General features: G+C 42.6%; 2 protein-coding genes across 3 annotated transcripts in view; both read left to right on the forward strand.

Annotated features, from left to right (window-relative positions):
• LOC133381551 (zinc finger protein 501-like) overlaps positions 1 to 22,205 on the forward strand; it is a 110,118-nt gene that overhangs the window by 11,176 nt on the left and 76,737 nt on the right. The gene's annotated exons all lie outside the window — the stretch shown is intronic.
• On the forward strand, positions 8,323 to 20,437 carry LOC133381532 (zinc finger protein 271-like). Its single transcript, XM_061620737.1, has 4 exons — positions 8,323 to 8,424; positions 10,422 to 10,503; positions 11,628 to 11,754; positions 15,229 to 20,437. Exons 2-4 carry the CDS (start codon positions 10,489 to 10,491, stop codon positions 17,820 to 17,822), a joined length of 2,736 nt encoding a protein of 911 aa, XP_061476721.1. The 5' UTR covers positions 8,323 to 8,424; positions 10,422 to 10,488; the 3' UTR covers positions 17,823 to 20,437.

The raw sequence follows: 22,205 nt of genomic DNA on the forward strand, positions 1-22,205 counted from the left end.
TCTTCGTAAGTTTCCATGAAAACAATGCTTTGCTTTTAACTGTATATAAACATGGGTGCTGACTTTTCCTCGGAGAATTCCTCAGTCCTATGATGGCCTGATTGGAATATCTCCAATGCATTGGCTAATAAAGACTTTTTAACTTTTAGACTCAGACTGATTTTTCCACAACACCCTTAACAAACTACAGTTCCCAGGATTCTGTGTTGGGGTTCATGTGCTTCAAATGTATGTTGAATGTGCTTTAAATACATGGTGTGGATCTGCCCTAGTATCCTGTGTATTCATTAGTGAATTGAAAGGAACAATTTTAAAAGATACTTTTTTAAACAGGGCTGTAGCTCAGTGGTAGGACACATGCTTTGCATGCAAAGGTCCAAGATTCAATCTCCGGAAGAAACTTATCGCCTGGAATCCTGGAGAGCCGATGCTACTCCATGTCATCTGTACTGAGCTAGATGGTATCAAATGGCCTGAGGTGGTGTAAGGTAGATTCTTTTGTGCCTGAAAGAGGAGAAAGACCCCAGTGCCACAGTGACTCCAAAATGTATTTATGTATTTTATTTACAACATTTATATACCATTTTATTGTTTAAAAAAACCTTCAAAGCAGGGTATTTAAAAACATTCAAAATAATAAACCAACAATAAGTTAAAAACAGATAAAACACATAATAGCTTCTACATGCCTGGGTAGGCTTCCCTAAACAAAATGTTTTTAGCAGGTCCCAAAATGTGTACAATTAAGTGCCTGCCTAATGTCAATAGGCAGGGAGTTCCAAAGCGTAGGTGCTCCCACACTAAAGGTTTGATTCCTTGTAAGAGCAGAATAAGTACCGTGTAGTAGATGTCACATGCAAAGCACACCTTGAACTTAGCCTGTAGTAAATCAGCGACCAGTGCAGATTTCAGAGCAGAAGTATTATGTGCTGATAGAGTCTCACTCATGTCAACAATTGTGCCTCAGTATTCTGCACTAACTGCAGCCCCAGGGTCAGGTTGCTCTGCATGGGGATTTCTGTGAGGTTGGCTGACTGGCTGCCAGGATTTTTTAGTTTTGGTTAGGAACCCTGACTGGTTGTGGGATGCGGAGTTTTCTGCTTTACTCCTAGGAATCTTCTTGTGGTTGGTATGGTATTGCATTTAGGAACTAATCACTGTCTTTTGTTTTTGTTTTTCTGTTTGCATTTGATTTACCTCTGACCTTACACCCTTACATCCACAGAAGCAACAAGAGTGATTCCATGTGGTCAGCTCAACCCCCTTAAACCCACTGATGAGGCACCTTGTTATCTGCATAATGGTTTGTTTCTTGCCCACTAATGGTAAAAGAGAATTCACATACTGGGAAGTGTAGCTTCAGTTGCTGTTCCCAATCTACTGCCTGGGAAGGTAGACCAAACCATGTGTGTTTTCTCTCTGTCAGTTATTACTCCCTGGAATTGGGCTGGGTGTCAAAGTGAGTTTCTAGCATCCCACAGAGTAGGTAGGAAAGAGGAGAGAATCTTCTTAACTCTTATTCATTTCTCAAACCTCTCTCTGCAGTGGTCAAGTCTAAAGACGTTTGGAGCAGCCATGTTAAAAAGCAAGCAGGGCATTCCGGGCAGGGGGTTGTCAGCCCTGCTTTGATATCGTTATCATTGCATAGGATCTCTACTCAAGCCTTACAACAGCACAATCCTAACAATATATACTGAGAAGTAAGTCAGCAGGACTGCTATAGGGCTAGTCCCTTAGTCAGTGTGTTTAGAATAGCAGCCTTCAGAGGCCTCCATCTTTACTCACAACACTGAACTTTCTTCCTGCAATCCCTTCTGGTGACTGGCCTGGCCTGAGGGCACTTAAACCCTTCTTGCCAGAAGCAAGTAGGCGAGATTAAATGTCCCCTACCCAGGCTCCCTGAGGACGTGAGAAGGAATGATCCCATCTCTTGAGCTGGACCTGGAAACACCCTCATTTAGCTAAAATTTCTCTTAATTTCCAATCAGATATTTTGATTGAGTGGGTATTCTCTTTTTTTTTTTTTTTTTTTTTTTCAATAATTTTTATTCAGATTTTCATAAAACATACAAGACAAAATCATAAAACATTCAAAGCCAAAAAACAAAATCAGAAATAGTTAAACAAAAAAAAAAAGAAAAAAAAAAACAAAAATAAAAAATAAAGAGTAAAATATTGACTTCCCATTTGTCAAAGATCAAATCAGTTATAAGTCTATAATATATAACAATCCTGTCTCTTAAGTCATATTATAAAATCACTTTCCTCCAGTAGTTATCTTACTTAATCATCAAATCTCATAAACATTACTTTATTCTTTCCACAAAAAGTCAAAGAGAGGTTTCAATTCTTTAAGAAATATATCTATCAATTTTTTTTTCCAGATAAGCATATCGATTAATCCATCTCATTACTAATTATGATAATCTTATTGTCATAACCATAGTCAAAATAAACATTTCAATTAATCCATCACATCAGAATCTGTTAGGTTCAGTAATTTCAGTAGCCATTGTTCTATTATCCCTATTAGTTCCATTTTCCATCTTCCATCTTCAGTAGTCTTGTTAAGTCCAGTAATTTCAGTATCCAATCTTCCATTATCAGTATTCCATAATAATCTTGCTGTCAAAGCCATAGTCATATAGTAAGAGTCTGATGGGAATTACCTCTATCCCAAATATTTTCTTGCCATCCATTCTGAATAGGTTGCTGAAATACTGCTGTAAAATCATATCTCTGTTCTTTTTTTCAAAATACACTGGGTCATCTCTTGAAAGTTTTTCCATTGTCACATGGCTGCAGTTAATTCCATAGATTTTCTCTATATTGGGCTCCATCACATCATTCCAGTCCAGAAGATTATCCATGCCATTGATAACTTTATCTCTAGAATCTTCATTAATTTCTTCAGAGATAACATTGAGTTCCAAACAATAGATTTTATTTCTAAAGTCCATAGACTCCAAATCTTGTTCCTGTTCCACGTTTGTTCCAATCTCCGGGATCTCCTCTCTCACAGGGACCCCTGTTCCAGTCTCCAGGGTCTCCTCTCTCACAGGGACCCCTGTTCCAGTCTCCAGGGTCTCCTCTCTCACAAGGACCCCTATGTCTTTAATCTCCTGTGTCTCCAAACAATAGATTTTGTTTCTAAAGTCCATAGACTCCAAATCTTTTTCCTGTTCCACGTTTGTTCCAATCTCCGGGGTCTCCTCTCTCACAGGGACCCCTTCCAGGGTCACCTCTCTCACAGGGACCCCTATATCTTTAATCTCCTGCTTCATTTTACTCAATTCAATTTTCAGCTCCTTACAACCCTGTCGCAGGTTTTGTTTCGTTATCTCAATCTCATCCATTATTTTCTGAAACATAGTTATTTCCAGATTCTCAGCCACTTTCTTAATTGCCATTTTAAAAGAAAAATATAGGAAAACCACTTCTTATTTCAGCAACAATTGGGTTAATACTCCAAACTTGGTGACATCACAGTATAAACAGAGCAGACAGCCTTATCTCTCCATGCTTAAGTAAACAAAATGCAGTTCCCAGGATCGAAACAATTAATGGCGGTCGTCAGGAAACAGATTCGTCAAAATAAAATAGACCAAAAAGAGAGTAGTCTCAGACAATATAATATTCTTCAAAATAAAAATCTGGAATAGAAATCCCTCTTCTGTGTATATCTTTAGAATGCAAATCCAGGACAGCTTTTTGCAACAAAAACAGAGATAAGCTATTAATTAGTGAGTAGCAGAGAGAAGTTATGGCTCCCCAGTGAGATGTCAAAAACCGATCAATCTGGCAAATCTCTTTTAAACAGCAACAATTTAAGTCAAGTAAAAGAAAAATATAGAAAGAAGGGTGCTTGCCTGTTAGTGCGTTCTCTCTTAGAAGATAAGATGAACGTTCGCTTTATCAGATAGAGCTCCTGAGTGCTCCCATCTAACATTTTCACAACACTACGCTTTCTTCCTACAATCCCTTCTGGTGACTGGCCTGGCCTGAGGGCACTTAAACCCTTCTTGCCAGGAGCAAGTAGGCTAGATTAAATGTTCCCTAACCAGGCTCCTTAAGCAGGTGAGAAGGAATGATCCGGTCACTTGAGCTGGACCTGGAAACACCCTCATTTAGCCAAAATTTCTCTTAATTTCCAATCAGAGATTTTGTTTGAGTGGGTATTCTCCAAGCAACTGTGGTTAATGCTTATTGTATCATACTTAATGGCTCACTAGGGCCCACCCCATGACATCATAAGAGCCCACCCCTGAAATCTCAGGGTTTGGGAAGCTTCTGACCTGGCAACCCTAGTTGTGGCTATGGACGTTTTGTGGCTTGCTGCATGAATCCCGCCTAGTCATGTGCAGCTGGTGAATTTGGTATGTCTAGCTCTCTGGGAAGTGCCGTCCCATTTTCTGTAACATGCAGTATAGCCTGGAAGGGGTATCAGAACATGGTTTCCAAGGGCGTTTTGTGGCTGTCTCCCTGACTCCCCTCTTCCACTTCACTGGCTTTCTGCCAGCCACTCTTCCCCGACTGCACCCTGTTGAGAGACTCATGCGAAGGGTGGGGGTATCAAAGCCACCCTTGGGAAAGACAAAAGCAGTTTTCCTCCTCCCATTGCGCGAGGGTGCACACACACCCAGGGGGGAGTTCAGGACAATGTGGAGGGAGGGGATTTTAGGTGGAAGGTACATTTCCTTTTCCTTCTTCCCAAATCCACATTTTCTGTAGGAGACATTATCAGTTCACTTTAACACTTAGCAGGAGCCAAAGAAGTAGCCATATGTGGCAGGTGATGAAATTAGGCATGGCAATGATGGCCCAGAGAAAGAAGACAGAAAAAGCTTTTCTCCCTGTCTCATAACACCCTGGAACTCATGGACATAAAATGAAGCTGAAGGTGGGAAGATTCTGGACAGACAAAAGAAAATCCCTCACATAGTTAATTGCGGAATTCACTTCCACAAGAGGCAGTGATGACCACCAGCCTAAAATGTAAATGTACTTCCTTCAAATCGATTCCGACTTATGGTGACCCTATGAATACAGTTTTCATGAGGTTGAGAGGCAGTGGCTGGCCCAAGGTCACCCAGTGAGCTTCATGGCTATGTGGGGATTTGAACCGTGGTCTCCCAGGTCATAGGCCAACACCTTAACCACTACACCACACTGACTCAGGCCACTAGCCTGGACAGCTTTAAAAGCGGATCAGACAAGTTCATGGAGGAAAAGGCTATCCGTGGCTACCAGCCATGACGGCTGTGCTCTGCCACCATCGTCATAGGTTCTGCACACCAGTTGCGGAAGGCGCAGGAGGGGAGCGATGCTCTTGCGCTCAGGTCCTCCTTGGGGGCTTCTGGGGGGGCATCTGGTGGGCCACTGTGAGAACAGGAGGCTGGACTCTAGCTGGGCCAGTGGCCTCATCCAACAGGCTTGTCTTACGTTCTAAAAAAACTTTTTATTTCTTCTTTGCCGTACAAATATCAGAACAGTATAAAAATACATAACACAGCAAAAGGAAGAAAGAAAGAAAAAGGAGCATTAATCACATTGTTGCATATAAAGGATTTTGTGTTAATTGTCCTTTTTTAGTAATTGTTCTCTTTTCCACTTTGAGTTTTCCTATAAAGTGTTTTTAGAGTGGTCTGTGTACATACATACATACACTCACATAACCGCATATGCAATAAAACTTAAGATGCTCAAAATTTGTCTGCTGCGTTTCTTAAATTCTTTTTTTCTTTTTTCCTTAAATCAACTTCTTAAGTGTACAAATCAAATTTTTGCAACTATTTAAATGTCACAATGTACTGGCATATAGCTTATCCAATCAAAACATATATACACAGATAAATTAAAAAGGAAAAAGGAAATAAAACAAAACAAATGTTTCAAAATTATAATAATAAAAATAAATCAATCAATAAAAAAGGTTGAATAGAGAGTTACTGAGATTAAAGTAAGCTTTAAAAAGCATAACATTTAATACATGGAACTGCATAGAGATCTCGAAATTCCCTGTTGGTAGACAGATTTAGCACAATAACTCCATAGACTACCGGAAGACATCCCTCCATAATGAGGCATGAGTTGGTGACTGATAGAAATTGTGCGCCTGCCCTGCTGCATAGCTTATAAACACAAACCATTTAATATGAAAGTTGTCTTTTTTATTTGGATTCCACCTTGCCAATCTTTGCTGTGTTCATTTTTCCGTTAAAGCTGTGTTCCATACCTGATTGTATCATAATTCCATTAAATTGTAATCAGTCTTTTTCCAGTGACAAGCAATTACAATTCTTGCTGCCACTAGTAAGGTTACTATTAGATCCTTAGAGTGCAGCGATATATTATCTCCTTGGAAAACCAGCAAGAGAGCCATAACAGGATCAGACTTGATGTTATGCTCTGTAATCATCCCAATTTCATCAAACACTTTTTTCCAAAATGCCTGAACAGGAGCACATGTCCATCACGTATGAAAATAACTTCCAAGCTCTCCTCACCCCCTCCAGCACCTCTGTGTAGCAATATTATTGATTCTATGCAAAACTAATGGAGTTACATACCACCTATGAATAATCTTATATGAGTTTTCTTGCAGTTTTGCTGATATTGAATGAAATGGGAATTTATCCCATAAATTTTCCCATTTTACAGAATCAATCTCCATATCAACATCTTCCTCCCATTGTCGTACGCTATCTAAAGTCCCAGTAGTTAGATCTAGTAATATTTTATGTAAAGATGATAAAGAACCCTTATCAGTGACTGATGTTCCCACCAAATACTTCTCAAACAAAGTCAATGATTTCTGTCCCTGCTGCTCCACAGAAGGTATCGTTATGAAGTGCTGAACCTGAAGTAACTGATACCAAGTACATGGATGTGGGTATAGTTTTTCCTGAATTTGTTTAATAGTAAGTGGAACTCCATTAAGTTATGTAATGTGTAAAGCCCCTTTGCCTCCCAACAAAGTCTGAGAGCTTATTTTGATAATAAAATAGTGAATGGTGAATAAATGGAATAATAAGAGTTGGCTGATGTATCAAACGCTTCCTCCACAACCTCCAGACAGACAAGTTGGCTAATAAGAAGAGGTTATCTAGAAAATAAAGATCTTTTTCCCTGTATGCCATTAAAGGTAAAGATCTAATTTTCGATTCCCAGCAGGCTGGACATTCCATAGACAACCATGAACGAGTCATATCTTTCTTAATTACCGGCAACAAATTTTTCAAGTGAGCAGCATCATGATACAGTTTCAAATTTGGTATCCCTACACCCCCCTGTGCTGCCCTCTTATATTAACGAAATCTAGGCCTGTTCCCTTGATGAATGAACCTCAGTAAAAAGTTTTGCCAACTTCTTAATTTCTGGGTGGTGACAGCAATTGGGATTGTCCTAAACAGAAACAATAACTTTGGAAGAACCATCATTTTCATTGCTGCAACTCGGCCCATCCATGAAAGAGGCAAGTGTTTCCAATCCAGCAACAATTTTCTTACCTTCTTTATCAAAGGAGTACAGCTGAGCGATTCCATTTTGCTTATTTTTTAGGAATAAAACCCCCAAGATATTTGAGTGCAGAAACACAAAGTTTTAAATGAGTTTGTAGAATCACTTGTAATTTTGGAGCCAAGTTATAAAAATTAATTTGTAAGCCAGCCAGAAATCCATATTCCTTTATAATTTCAATTAGCCTAGGAATAGCCTGCACAGGGTTGTTACCAGAACAGGAACATCATCTGCAAAGAGATTTAACAGATGTGATTTACCCTTTAAGCATAATCCCTTAATAACAGTATCGGCCCGCAAAATTTGGGCTAATGGCTCCATTGCCAAAGCAAAGAGTAAAGGTGATAGCAGGCAGCCCTGTTTTGTACCTCCTGATTTCAAACATCTGAGAATCTGTTCCGTTTACCCGAATGCACCCTCTTGAACCCTCAGCTTATAAAATTCTCACCAAGGTTCGTTTTAAACAAGACTTGGAAAAGGAACTTCCAGAGAACCTTATCAAAGGTTGCATCAAGCAAAATGATTGCCAGTGACCTCTTTGTACAGTCATGTTCTTCTCTTTCATGTAAACTTTTCCCAGACAGCCTTTTTATTAGAAATGTGCACAAGATTTTTATTTTATATTTTTAACATGGAGGAGTGGCACCATCCAGAAAGTTGCTGACCCCCTTTTCCCCTTGGCCCTCTGTGAGAAACAACCAAGGGGGCTTCGCCAGTGTGCTCTTTAATGGTTAATAACAGCAAGAACCAAAGAGCAGCAATTCCTAGAGCAGAAGGGAGGTTGCCATTGAGGGACTCCCCTTTCCTGTCCCGCCTACCCGAAAGAAATGCAGGGAGGGAGCAGTCAGTCTCTTTCTGCTTGCGGAGGTGTGGGAGAAGCTGCACGGAGGGAGCCCCGAGATCCAGGTGCACCATTTGGGGCGGTGGGCAGGGAGGAGGGGAATTTGGAAGAAAGCGGGGACCCTTTTTAGGAGCCCTCCTCCATCAAGGGACCCCCAGGGTTTGAGGGTGCAATCCTGCCCCGCGGATCTCAGCTCTGCCCTCCTGCTGGGTCCCATCTATTTAGAGTATTCCTCAGAAATCCCAAAGGCAACAATCCCGAGCTAGACAGATCCGTTTGTCTCGGTGTAAGGCAGATTCTTCACGTTCCCTGTTTCCTTCTTTAATTCAGCCTTGATCTTTTAATCATGAGATTGTGAAATGCATTCCTGCCAGCCCTCCTCAGTTTTCCTCTCTCGCAGAATCAAGGTTGCCGTTTATTTGAGCAAAGCAAGCTGGCCCTTTACAGTAGCAGGGCAGACAAGAATATTTAGAAAGTGCAGCTTTTCCCGCAACTGATGCAAACAACTTCCCACATCCTTTGTTTGTTTATTGCATATTTATCCCACCCTTTTCTCGTACATAAGTTCTCCTCCTCCTCATTTAAACCCCACAACAACCCTGTGAGGTAGGTTAGGATGAGAGGCAGTGACTGGCCCAAGATCACCCAGTGAGCTTCATGGTCTCCCAGGTTCTAGCCCAGCCGCTACAGCTGGATGTTACAAGCACAGCAGCAGGGCCAGAATAAAAAGATGGCAAGAGTTACTCCTCCATATTTGTGCGAGGTGCATGATAAAAGCGCAGTAGCAGGGTTGGGGAAAAAAGTGGTCCAGACTGATGCTTTCACACACATGCCAGGGATATGTTAAAAGGTTTGGGGGGGTTTAAACACCTGCAGTGTTTTTAATCATTGAGTAGCTGTAGCCTGGTTCAACTGGAACTTGGCACATGCCTCAATACTGCATTTGGCTTTATTCCAAGCATTGAGGGATTTCTTCTGGTAACCAGGGAAAACCACTGTAGTGTCAATCTCTCTCTTTCTTTGTATATATGTGTATACATGTGTCTATATGTATATATGCATGTATCTGCCCATAAGAATAGAACCAGGAATTGGCAGCCACTCCCCCCTTGCCCAGATCTCCTCCCATTAAAACAGCCCCTTGCCTTTCAAGCCAATAAAAAGACCCCTCCCCTCCCTCACTGAGTTGAAACTTTTCCAAATATTGGGCATTTTCTGCTTTTGTGGTGCTGGTTACGGACTACCCTGAAAGCAGCCGTAGAAAAAGATTCCTGATGAAGACCTGGGTCTTTTCTGCTCTCAGCTGGCGAATGAGCATAGGTGTCAACACCATCTGGATTTGGGGGGGGGAGAGAACAATCTCAGGCTGAGAGGGGGGACGAGGAAGGGTGTGGGAGTCTCATCCATTGTCAAGGGAGGAGAAGCAGCGGTCAGAGTGAAAGGGGCATCCTTTTCTAAAAATCATTTTAAAAGAATAATGATTTTAAATATATAGTTGAGAGGTGAGGTGGAAAGGCCAGAAGTGGCTGAGGATTTTAGGGATGCGGGGGTGGGGAGAAACAGGCTACCAAGTAAAGCTCAAGAGAGGAGAGGAAAGAGGTTTGCTGAATATGGAAGGGAAAGGGGGGTTCAGGAGGGATGTTCTTCCCTTCAATGGTTCACGTAGTTAGGTCAGCAGAGATGATACAGCAGCAAAAAGCTTTAACTAGAGGGCGGGTGGAGTTTAGATGGTCCAGTGTAGGATTTAGCATCAGTTAAGTTCCAGTTAGTTTTCCCCTACCATGTTCTTCTTCTGAGTAGAGTTAGGCGTAAAAGTTTAAGATGCGTATGTTATTCTGTTTCGTTGTTCTATATAATCATTATTTAATTATACTATTCCATATTTCCCCCTTTCCCCGGATTAATTCAAATGCGATGTACTGTTGATTTCTGTTTGGTCACCACCCCCTGCCTGTTGTGGCAATTCAAGAACCTCTTTTTAAATGTTGACATGAGCGGATGGACGAAATAGGGCTGTGTACTAATTCAGTAATAACTGGGCCACTTTTTTTTCCCTTCGTAGGCTGTGAAATGGCATCGGAGTGACATTCTAGGTCCTTCCCCCTTTCTCTAGAGGGGAAACAGCCACTATGTGGCCAGCTCAGGTAGGAGAAAGCTCATTGGGGAGACGCATTGGGGAACAGCCGGAGTGGGTCCGTCCTCAGCACAGAGGGACTAGTTGCAGGGGGGCCTGTCTCTTACCTCTTTTACTTCTGGGCTTCCTCTAAGGGAGTCTGTTGCCTCCACTGAGGACCCAAGACCGTCTGGTCCAGTGCCCAAGCAGATGCCTCTGGGAAGCCCACAGGGGGAACCTGAGCCCAACAGCCCTCTTCCAGGGATTCCCAGGAACTGCTGTTCAGTAGTATACTGCCTCCGACAGTGGATGTCATACGTAGGCCTCAAGGCTAGGAGTCGTAGATGGCATTTTCCTCCATGATTTTGTCTAATCTTCATTTGATTGGTTGATGGCCATGACTGCATGTTGTGATGGTGAATCCCAGAGTTTAACTCTGTGCTGTGTGAAGAAGCGCTTGCTTTTATTTTTCCAGAAGCTGCCAACATCTAGCTTTACTGGATGGCCCTCAATCATCATATCAGAGAGAGAAAAAAACTTTCCTGTTTCTCCATACCTTGCATAATTATATACATCTCTATCATGTCTTTTCTTACTCATATTTTTTTATAAACTGAAAAGCTCCAGATGTTCTTCTGACCCCTTGATCATTTTGGTTGCCCATTTCTAAACCTTTTTACACCTTTACAATACCCTTTTTGAGGAGAGGCAACCAGAACTGTCCGTGGCATTCTAAGGACAAAAGCCATATGTGGTTCTGCTTCACAAAGACTTCTTCTTAGATACATTTGGTAATTTTCTCTTTAATAATGGTTTCGAGTAGTTTTCCCAGAAGAGTATTCAGCTAACCTGCCTCTTAATTTCATGGATCCCTTAAAAAAAATCTGATTACATTGGCCACTTAACACTCCTCAGATATGGAAGGCAATCTGAGGGACAAGTTAAATATTTTTGTGAGAAGATCAGCAATTTTACATTCGAGTCCTGTAAAAACCTTACCCTTAGATAAATGCCATCTCGATCCAGTGATTTGTGAACACTGAAGAACAATCCCCAATTGCCACATCTCTCTTCAGATTCTGAGTGGAGGGGAGATAATTTCCACACTTTTCCTTGGAGTGTTTATGAGGAATGTGTTTTGTTTTCATATTCCAGGGTCTGGTGACCTTTGAGGAAGTGGCCTTGCATTTCCCAGAGGATGAATGGGCCCTGTTGGATCCAGGCCAGAGAGCCCTTTACATGGAGGTCATGGCGGACGTTCATGAGATGATAACCTCCCTGGGTAAGGATCCCAATTAGATCACTTCTAGGGTATTGATGGACTTAGCCTGGGCTTTAAAAGAAGAGCTCTGCTGGATCAGGCCAGAGGCCCCATCTAATCTAGGAGTCTGTTCTCATAGCGGTCATCCAGATGCCTTTGGGAAGCCACAAGCAGCACATGACTGCAACCGCACTCTCCCCGGAGACTGGAGGCAATACAGGCATCATAGCAAATGGGCATATGTGCTATGACTTATTTATCTAAAGTGTCTTATTGGGAGTGGGTGGGTGGGACTTGCCATATCATTCAGAGTACACAGTACTAAGCTGGATAGACCCAGGAACTGTAAGCGGGAAGGTGTAGGTTGGGGCTGTGCAGAGCACTTGAATAGCTCTGGAAATTTGCCCCCACAGCCTCGAACCCTCCATTGCCTTGCTCCTTGCCCTCTGCCTCAAGGTGGGTGACAGCCACACTATAGCTGGGAGGCCAGGTGCGTAGCTTTCCCCCTCCAAGCTGCCTGCACCTGGATAGGCCAATTGACTGGCTCTCTTTAGGGCAGATTCATTTGTGTATATATGCTTTTGTTGCTGAATTTGAAGCATAAGCACATCTCCTGGTTGGAAGGAGATGGTGGTGAAGACAGACCTGAAAATTACTGAAGCCCACCAGTCTCAAGATGGTGGTGCAGGGCAGAGCCAGTCATAAAATGGTGGCAGATGGAAGCAAAATATGACATGATCAGCTGGTAATTACTGACATTTTCTACTGATAATTAGCCAATCTTTGGTATCTACTTGGCAATATCATTTGCCTTGTGGCAAGGAGTTCCATAGCTCATGTTTCCTCCAGGTAAGTCCAGACATTTGTCTGTAGGTTTTGACTCATACTCCCCATTTTAGGCAGAATTTGCTGATTCAGAGGCTCTTAGTGGAGGTTTATTCTTTTATACTTTCCCCCTCCCACATTTACTCATCTTCTGTAATTTCTCCTCCCATTCCCTTTTCACGCTCAGCTTGTACTCCATCTGTGTCATTTGATGGGCAAGGTGCATTTCAATGTACTTCGTACCTTTGGCTCTGTATCAAGACGGAGTTCTAACTCAGTCCTTTCATATACTTTAACCTAAGTAATTTTATACCTTCAAGGTCAGGGTAGAATGTCAGCCTGGCACAACCACTGGCTCCCTTCTTCTGAACTTCATCTCCCTAGTGCGGTTAATATATTAGTTACTATTTGGATCCGTCCCAGTCTGGTTTCAAGCCTAGCCATGGCACTGAAACTGCTTTGGTTGCCCTGGTTGGTGACATCTGTTGGGAGAAAGATAACGGGAATGAGACTCTGCTTGTTCTCCTTGATTTCTCAGTGACCTTTGATAATGTTGATCATGGTACTCTTTTACCTCCAGGGCCACTTCCAAAAAGTAGTTCTGGGAGGCTATTGTTCAGCACCATGGGAGCTGTCTTGTGATGTTCTTCATGGCTCCTTCTGGTCCCCCAATGAACATCTGTATGAAGCTGCTGGGAGTTGTCATCAGGAGATTTGGAGGGAGGTGTTTGTCAATATGCAGATGACGCCCAACTCTGTTTCTGTGTTCCATCTGAATCGGGAGAGGCAGTTGAGGTGTTGGACCAGTGCTTGGAGGCGGTGAATGGCTGGATGGGGGCCAATATATTGAGGTGAATTCCTGAAAAGACAGATGTATCTTGGGTTCTGATGTCCGGGAGAAGGGGAGACAGCCTGTTCTGGACAGGGTCGCACTCCCCTCTATCCCTTTTGGTCAGAGATGACTTGGCAACGGTGCTCCATTCTCTGGCAACATCTGGTTGAATTATTGCAACCCACTTTATGTGAGACTGCCGTTGAAGATGGCTCAGAAACTTCAGTTCGTCCAAAATGCAGCAGCCAGATTATTGGCTGGGGTTCCTTCTAGATCTCATGTAACCCCTGTTATAAAAAAGCTGCATTTGTTGCCAGTTGGTTTCCAGGCTCAGTTCAAGGTGCTAATGCCAGTGTAAAGCCCTAAATGACTTCAGTCTCAAATATCTTCCCTACAGACCCTGCAGAGATCAGCAGAGGGTGCCCTATTGGTACTTCCACTACCAGAAGATTGGGGTGGTGCCCTTTGGGAGGGCGTTCTCTGGCAGCCCCTAAGTGGTGGAACTCCCTCCCACTGAGGTGTGTCCAGCAGCTTCGCTGTAAAGTTTTAGGTGAATGTTGAAGACGCACCTCTTTACCCTGCCCCTTGATGCTTCAAACATGTATTTTTAGGACCCGCCTTATTTTGTGATTTTAGGTTTGATACTGGCAAGGCCAGCCCCCTTTCTTGTGAATGCACAGGCTGAATGGTTCTTGCTTTCTCCCTTTACCTAAATCTACTCATAAGAACATAAGAAGAGCCTGCTGGATCAGGCCAGTGGCCCATCTAGTCCAGCATCCTGTTCTCACAGTGGCCAACCAGGTGCCTGGGGGAAGCCCGCAAGCAGGACCCGAGTGCAAGAACACTCTCCCCTCCTGAGGCTTCCGGCAACTGGTTTTCAGAAGCATGCTGCCTCTGACTAGGGTGACAGAGCACAATAGTAGCCATTGATAGCCCTGTCCTCCATGAATTTGTCTAATCTTTTAAAGCCGTCCAAGCTGGTGGCCATTACTGCATCTTGTGGGAGCAAATTCCATAGTTTAACTGTGCTGAATAAAGAAGTACTTCCTTTTGTCTGTCCTGAATCTTCCAACATTCAGCTTCTTTGAATGTCCACGAGTTCTAGTATTATGAGAGAGGGAGAAGAACTTTTCTCTATCCACTTTCTCAAGGCCATGCATAATTTTATACACTTCTATCATGTCTCCTCTGACCCGCCTTTTCTCTAAACTAAAAAGCCCCAAATGCTGCAACCTTTCCTCGTAAGGCAGTCGCTCCATCCCCTTGATCATTCTGGTTGCCCTCTTCTGAACCTTTTCCAACTCTAGAATATCCTTTTTGAGATGAGGCGACCAGAACTGTACACAGTATTCCAAATGCGGCCGCACCATAGATTTATACAACGGCATGATGATATCGGCTGTTTTATTTTCAATACCTTTCCTAATTATCCCTAGCATGGACTTTGCCTTTTTCTCAGCTGCTGCACACTGGGTCGACATATAATGTTATATTTTAAAATTGTTGTAACCTGCCTTGGGACCTTTTGGTGAAGGGCAGGTAATAATAATAATAATAATAAAAAAATAGTCAGTCCTCCGTTTTCTATTTCCACCTCAGCTTTCTCTGGTCTCTGCCTCACACTGCCCTCCTCAGCTGCCTTTCCAAAACGTGTCACTAAGCAGCTACTGTTAAATAGGTCTGTAACACAGTAAAAGTACAAGGCCTTGAATTTTAACAATTACACTCTGACATCAACAGAAGTCCCAGAAATATTTCTTCAAAGTACAAATCATAGACAGATACATGCATAGCGTTTCTCCACAGCATTATACCTGCTTTTCCTTTTATGCCATCAGGAGGTGTCCGGGGTATCATGGCTGAGGGGGAAACCTCAGAAATGTCACCAGAAAGACCTGAAGAGCAGAAGAAGGAACAAGAAGTGGGGAGTCAAGATGGAGCAGAGAGGGAAGAGGAGAGCAAAATGCAGAAGCCGGGAGATGAATCCAGAACTTCTCAGGGTGGTGAATATAAAATTCAACAGGAAACTCATTGCTCAAAGGAAATGAGAATGCCTCCTGAGTGCAGTAAAATCTTAAGCTGCCAACAAGTCCTCAAACAGCGAGGGCATATGACGGAGAAGGCATACAATTTTTTGGAATGTGGGAACGGATTCTTTGATAAATCGAGCCTTGCTAGACACCAGACAGTTCACGCTAGAGAGAAACTGAATTCATCCTTAAGCTGTGGGGAAAGTATCAGTATTAGTCAGAGTGGAAGGCTCAGTTCCCTTCAAAAACAGCATATAGGAAAAAACACATATAAATTCACTGAAGGTGGCAACAGCTGTTCTGATCAGTCAGTGATTGTTAGGCATGAGACGATATACACTGCAGAGAAGTTGTATGAATGCTTGGAGTGTGGTGAAAACTTCAGGCAGGATTATCAACTGGCTAGACATCAGAGAAGTCATACAGGGGGAAAAGCATATATATGGCCTGACTGTGGGAAATGTTTCACCCAAAGATATAATCTGACAAGACATCAGAAGAGTCACACAGGCAAGAAGCCATATACGCACTGTGACCGTGGGGAACATCTCGGCAATAGCTCAAATCTTACTGGACCTGAAAGTGTGTACACAGCAGACAAACCATATAAATTGTGGGAGTGTGGAAATACCTTCCAGATGACCACAAATGTCAATTCACATCAAAGAACTCAAAGAGAGGAGAAAAAGTATGAATGCTTGGAGTGTGGAAAGAGCTTCAGTTGGAGTGGCAATGTTACCAGACATCAAAGAATTCATACAGGGGACAAACCTTATAAATGCTTGGAGTGTGGAAAGAGCTTCAGTCAGAGCAGCAACCTTACTGTGCATCAAAGAACCCATTCAGGGGACAAACCTTATAAATGCTTGGAGTGTGGAAAGAGCTTCACTCAGAGTGCTACCTTTAGTATACATGAAAGAACTCACACAGGGGACAAACCTTATAAATGCTTGGAGTGTGGAAAGAGCTTCAATTGCAGTAGCTCCCTTACTATGCATCAAAGAACTCATACAGGGGACAAACCTTATAAATGCTACGAGTGTGGAAAGAGCTTCAGTCAGAGTAGCGACGTTACCAGACATCAAAGAATCCATACAGGGGACAAACCTTATAAATGTTTGGATTGTGGGAAGAGCTTCAGTCACAGTAGCATCCTTACTGTGCATCAAAGAACTCATACAGGGGACAAACCTTATAAATGTTTGGAGTGTGGGAAGAGCTTCAGTCGGAGTGGCATCCTTACTATACATCAAAGAACTCATACAGGGGACAAACCTTATAAATGTTTAGAGTGTGGGAAGAGCTTCAGTCACAGTAGCATCCTTACTGTGCATCAAAGAACTCATACAGGGGACAAACCTTATAAATGTTTGGAGTGTGGGAAGAGCTTCAGTCGGAGTGGCATCCTTACTATACATCAAAGAACTCATACAGGTGACAAACCTTATAAATGCTTGGAGTGTGGAAAGAGCTTCAGTCAGAGTGGCAAGCTTACTGTTCATCAAAGAACCCATTCAGGAGACAAACCTTATAAATGCTTGGAGTGTGGAAAGGACTTCAGTAACAGTAGTGCCTTTACAAAGCACCGAAGAACCCATTCAGGGGAGAAACATAAATGTTTCGAGTGTGGAAAAAGCTTTAGTCAAGTTGGCAGCCTTACTGTTCATCAAAGAATTCATACAGGGGACAAACCTTATAAATGTTTGGAGTGTGGGAAGAGCTTCAGTCGGAGTGGCAACGTTACCAGACATCAAAGAATTCATACAGGGGACAAACCTTATAAATGCTTGGAGTGTGGAAAGAGCTTCAATTGCAGTAGCTCCCTTACTATGCATCAAAGAACTCATACAGGGGACAAACCTTATAAATGCTACGAGTGTGGAAAGAGCTTCAATTACAGTAGCTCCCTTACTATGCATCAAAGAATCCATACAGGGGACAAACCTTATAAATGCTACGAGTGTGGAAAGAGCTTCAGTCACAGTAGCTCCCTTACTGTGCATCAAAGAATTCATGCAGGGGACAAACCTTATAAATGTTTGGAGTGTGGGAAGAGCTTCAGTCGGAGTGACACCCTTACTGAGCATCAAAGAACTCATACAGGGGAGAAACCTTATAAATGCTTGGAGTGTGGAAAGAGCTTCAGTCAGAGTGGCAAGCTTACTATGCATCAAAGAACCCATTCAGGAGACAAACCTTATACATACTTGGAGTGTGGAAAAGACTTCAGTAACAGTAGCGCCTTTACAATGCACCAAAAAACCCATTCAGGGGAGAAACATAAATGTTTTGAGTGTGGAAAAAGGTTTAGTCAAGTTGGCAGCCTTACTGTTCATCAAAGAATTCATGCAGGGGACAAACCTTATAAATGTTTGGAGCGTGGAAAGAGCCAGGCGGAGTAGCATCCTTACTGTGCATCAAAGAACTCCTACAGGGCACAAAACCTTATTCATATTTGGAGTGTGGAAATCGTCAGAATGGTAATCATCAGGCACATCAAACCATCCACACGGGGAAAGCCATACACATTCCTTTAATGTGGAATCATAGAATAGTAGAGTTTGAAAGGGCCTTTAAGGCCATCAAGTCCAACCCCCTGCTCAATGCAGGAATCCATATCAAAGCATTCCCAGCAGATGGCTGTCCAGCTTCCTCTTGAATGCCTCCAGTGTCGGAGAGCCCACTACCTCTCTAGGGAATTGGTTCCATTGTCGTATGGCTCTAACAGTTAGGAAGTTTTTCCTGATGCCCAGTCAAAATCTGGCTTCCTGCAACTTGAGCCCATTATTCCGTGTCCTGCACTCTGGGACGATCGAGAAGACATCCCAGCCCTACTCTGTGTGACAACCTTTCATGTACTTGAAGAGTTTCTAGTCCTCTGATCATCCATACTGCTCTCCTCTGAGCCAGTTATCTGCATCCTTCTTGAAGTGCAGAGACCAGAACTGGACGCAGTATTCACGATGAAGCCTAACCAGTGCTGAATAGAGGGGAACTAATACTTCACGCGATTTGGAAACTATACTTCTGTTAATGCAGCCTAATAAAGCATTTGCCTTTTTTGCAGCCACATCACACTATTGGCTCATATTCAGCTTGTGATTAACGACAATTCCAAGATCCTTCTCACATGTCGTATTGCTGAGCCAAGTATCCCCCATCTTATAACTTAGGTTTCTTTTTCCTAAGTGTAGAACTTTTCTTTTATCCCTCTTGAATTTTATTCTGTTGTTTTCAGCCCAATGCTCCAGCTTATCAAGGTCCCTTTGAATTTTGTTTCTGTCTTCCCTGGTATTAGGTATGCCCCCCAATTTTGTATTATCTGCAAATTTGATAAGCATGCTGTGTACCTCATCCAAGTCGTTAATAAAAATGTTAAAGACCACTGGGCCCAGGACCGAGCCCCGTGGTACCCCACTCGTTACTTCCGCCCAGTTTGAGAAGGAACCATTGATAAGCACTCTTTGAGTACGATTCTGGAGCCAACTGCAGATCCATCTGATAGTTGTTCCATCTAGCCCACATTTAGCTAGCTTGCTAATCAGAATACCATGGGGCACTTTGTCAAAAGCATTGCTGAAGTCGAGATATATTATGTCCACAGTATTCCCACAGTCTACAAGGGAGGTTAATTGACCAAAAAACGAAATAAGATTAGTTTGACAGGATTTGTTCTTCATAAATCCATGTTGGGTCCTTGTAATCACTGCATCGCTTTCAAGGTGCTTACAGATTGACTGCTTTATCATCTGCTCCAGAATTTTTCCAGGCATTGATGTTAGGCTGACTGGTCTGTAGTTCCCCGATTCCTCCTTCTTGCCCTTTTTGAAGATAGGGACAACATTAGCTCTCCTCCAGTCATCCGGCACTTCACCGGTCCTCTATGATTTCTCAAAGATAATAGACAGAGGTTCTGAGAGTTCCAATCCTGACCTTTCTACTTCATGTTTCCCGGGAGGGTCATAGGCCCTTCTTTGGGAGAAGACTGAGCCAAAGTAGGAATTGAGCACTTCTGCCTTTTCTTTGTCATCTGTTATCATTTTGCCATCCTCATTTAGTAGCAGTGCCACGATTTCTTTTCTTTATCTTTTACTATGGACATACCTGAAGAAAGCTTTTTTGTTGCTTTTAGCATCCCTCGCTAGCCTCAGCTCATTCTCAGCTTTAGCCTTCCTGACGCCATCTCTGCAATTCCGTTGTACCTGCCTGTACTCTTCCTTTGTGGCCTGGCCTTCTTTCCACTTCCTGTATGTGCCCTTTTTTGTTTTCAGGTCAGCTCTAAGCTTTTTGTGAAGCCACACTGGCTTCTTCTGCTGTTTCCCCCCTTTTTTCCTTGTTGGAATTGCTTGCCATTGTGCTTTTAGAATTTCCTTTTTTAGAAACAAAAGAAGAAGAGTAGAAAAAGAGGAAGGCCGAACAAGATGGATTGATTCCATAAAGGAAGCCACTGACCTGAACTTACAAGACCTGAACAGATGCTCTTGGGGTAGCTGATTCATAGGGTCGCCATAAGTTGTAATCGAGAGAATTGGCAAGGATAAATTAAAGTAGAATGTGACATCGTTTGAAGCTAGAGGGGGGAGCTGAGGAGATTTTTATATATATATACATATAGGAGAATATATTTTCCTAGAAAAGTATAGGGTCTTAATAAAACAGAGAAGTAGCAGGCCAGCTAAGTAATCTTCAGCCTTGTTCCGAACTGGTGTGCATGGTAACCATGGTAACTAGCTCAAGGAAAAGATAAGAAGGAAGAGGACTGGAACAGAACATTCCCTTTTCAAGGGCTTGATAAGAATTAAGGCTGTAATAGAGAACTGCGCTGTTGTGAAAGTTGCTGTGAATGTTTTAATGCTTAGCTAATGCTTGGTTGGAGACTCGTGATTCGTTAATGCTAATTTCTTTGTCCTGAAATGTATAAAACTCCAGGCATGCAGCACCATGTTGCAGAGGTTCACCAACATCATGGGAGTCTGACCGTGCTTGCGTTTCCTTTTAATAAAGGCCTAGTTTTTGCTGCAAGCCTGTTCTTCAGGACCCCCAGTCCAGCGAATCCCTAAATTCCCCGTCACCAGGTCAAGCCTTCACAACAGCACAACCATATCTACTCAGAAGTCAGCCCTATTGAGTTCTATGGGGCTTAGTCCCTTAGTAAGAGCGTGTTTAGAACTGCAGCCTTCAGGGTCATCCATCTTTACTCCTGAGTGCTCTCATCTAACATCTCCACAATACTGGGCACCTTTCGTCCTACAATGGCTTTCTGGTGACTGACCTGGCCTGAGGACACTTAAATCCTTCTTGCCAGAAGCAGTGAAGAGAGATAAGGAGTGATGTTTAGTCGCTCTTCGTAAGTTTCCATGAAAACAATGCTTTGCTTTTAACTGTATATAAACATGGGTGCTGACTTTTCCTCGGAGAATTCCTCAGTCCTATGATGGCCTGATTGGAATATCTCCAATGCATTGGCTAATAAAGACTTTTTAACTTTTAGACTCAGACTGATTTTTCCACAACACCCTTAACAAACTACAGTTCCCAGGATTCTGTGTTGGGGTTCATGTGCTTCAAATGTATGTTGAATGTGCTTTAAATACATGGTGTGGATCTGCCCTAGTATGCTCTGCATTCATTAGTGAATTGAAAGGAACAATTTTAAAAGATACTTTTTTAAACAGGGCTGTAGCTCAGTGGTAGGACACATGCTTTGCATGCAAAGGTCCAAGATTCAATCTCCGGAAGAAACTTATCGCCTGGAATCCTGGAGAGCCGATGCTAGTCCATGTCATCTGTACTGAGCTAGATGGTATCAAATGGCCTGAGGTGGTATAAGGTAGATTCTTTTGTGCCTAAAAGAGGAGAAAGACCCCAGTGCCACAGTGACTCCAAAATGTATTTATGTATTTTATTTACAACATTTATATACCATTTTATTGTTTAAAAAAACCTTCAAAGCAGGGTATTTAAAAACATTCAAAATAATAAACCAACAATAAGTTAAAAACAGATAAAACACATAATAGCTTCTACATGCCTGGGTAGGCTTCCCTAAACAAAATGTTTTTAGCAGGTCCCAAAATGTGTACAATTAAGTGCCTGCCTAATGTCAATAGGCAGGGAGTTCCAAAGCGTAGGTGCTCCCACACTAAAGGTTTGATTCCTTGTAAGAGCAGAATAAGTACCGTGTAGTAGATGTCACATGCAAAGCACACCTTGAACTTAGCCTGTAGTAAATCAGCGACCAGTGCAGATTTCAGAGCAGAAGTATTATGTGCTGATAGGGTCTCACTCATGTCAACAATTGTGCCTCAGTATTCTGCACTAACTGCAGCCCCAGGGTCAGGTTGCTCTGCATGGGGATTTCTGTGAGATCGGCTGACTGGCTGCCAGGATTTTTTAGTTTTGGTTAGGAACCCTGACTGGTTGTGGGATGCGGAGTTTTCTGCTTTACTCCTAGGAATCTTCTTGTGGTTGGTATGGTATTGCATTTAGGAACTAATCACTGTCTTTTGTTTTTCTGTTTGCATTTGATTTACCTCTGACCTTACACCCTTACATCCACAGAAGCAACAAGAGTGATTCCATGTGGTCAGCTCAACCCCCTTAAACCCACTGATGAGGCACCTTGTTATTTGCATAATGGTTTGTTTCTTGCCCACTAATGGTAAAAGAGAATTCACATACTGGGAAGTGTAGCTTCAGTTGCTGTTCCCAATCTACTGCCTGGGAAGGTAGACCAAACCATGTGTGTTTTCTCTCTGTCAATTATTACTCCCTGGAATTGGGCT

Source organism: Rhineura floridana, chromosome 3 (assembly GCF_030035675.1).
Source record: "Rhineura floridana isolate rRhiFlo1 chromosome 3, rRhiFlo1.hap2, whole genome shotgun sequence".
Taxonomy (NCBI): domain Eukaryota; kingdom Metazoa; phylum Chordata; class Lepidosauria; order Squamata; family Rhineuridae; genus Rhineura; species Rhineura floridana.

Coding starts and splice junctions, on each gene's coding strand:
- LOC133381532 (XM_061620737.1), top strand. Junction 11,755..15,228: donor TGAGATGATAACCTCCCTGG/GTAAGGATCCCA, acceptor TTATGCCATCAG/GAGGTGTCCGGGGTATCATG.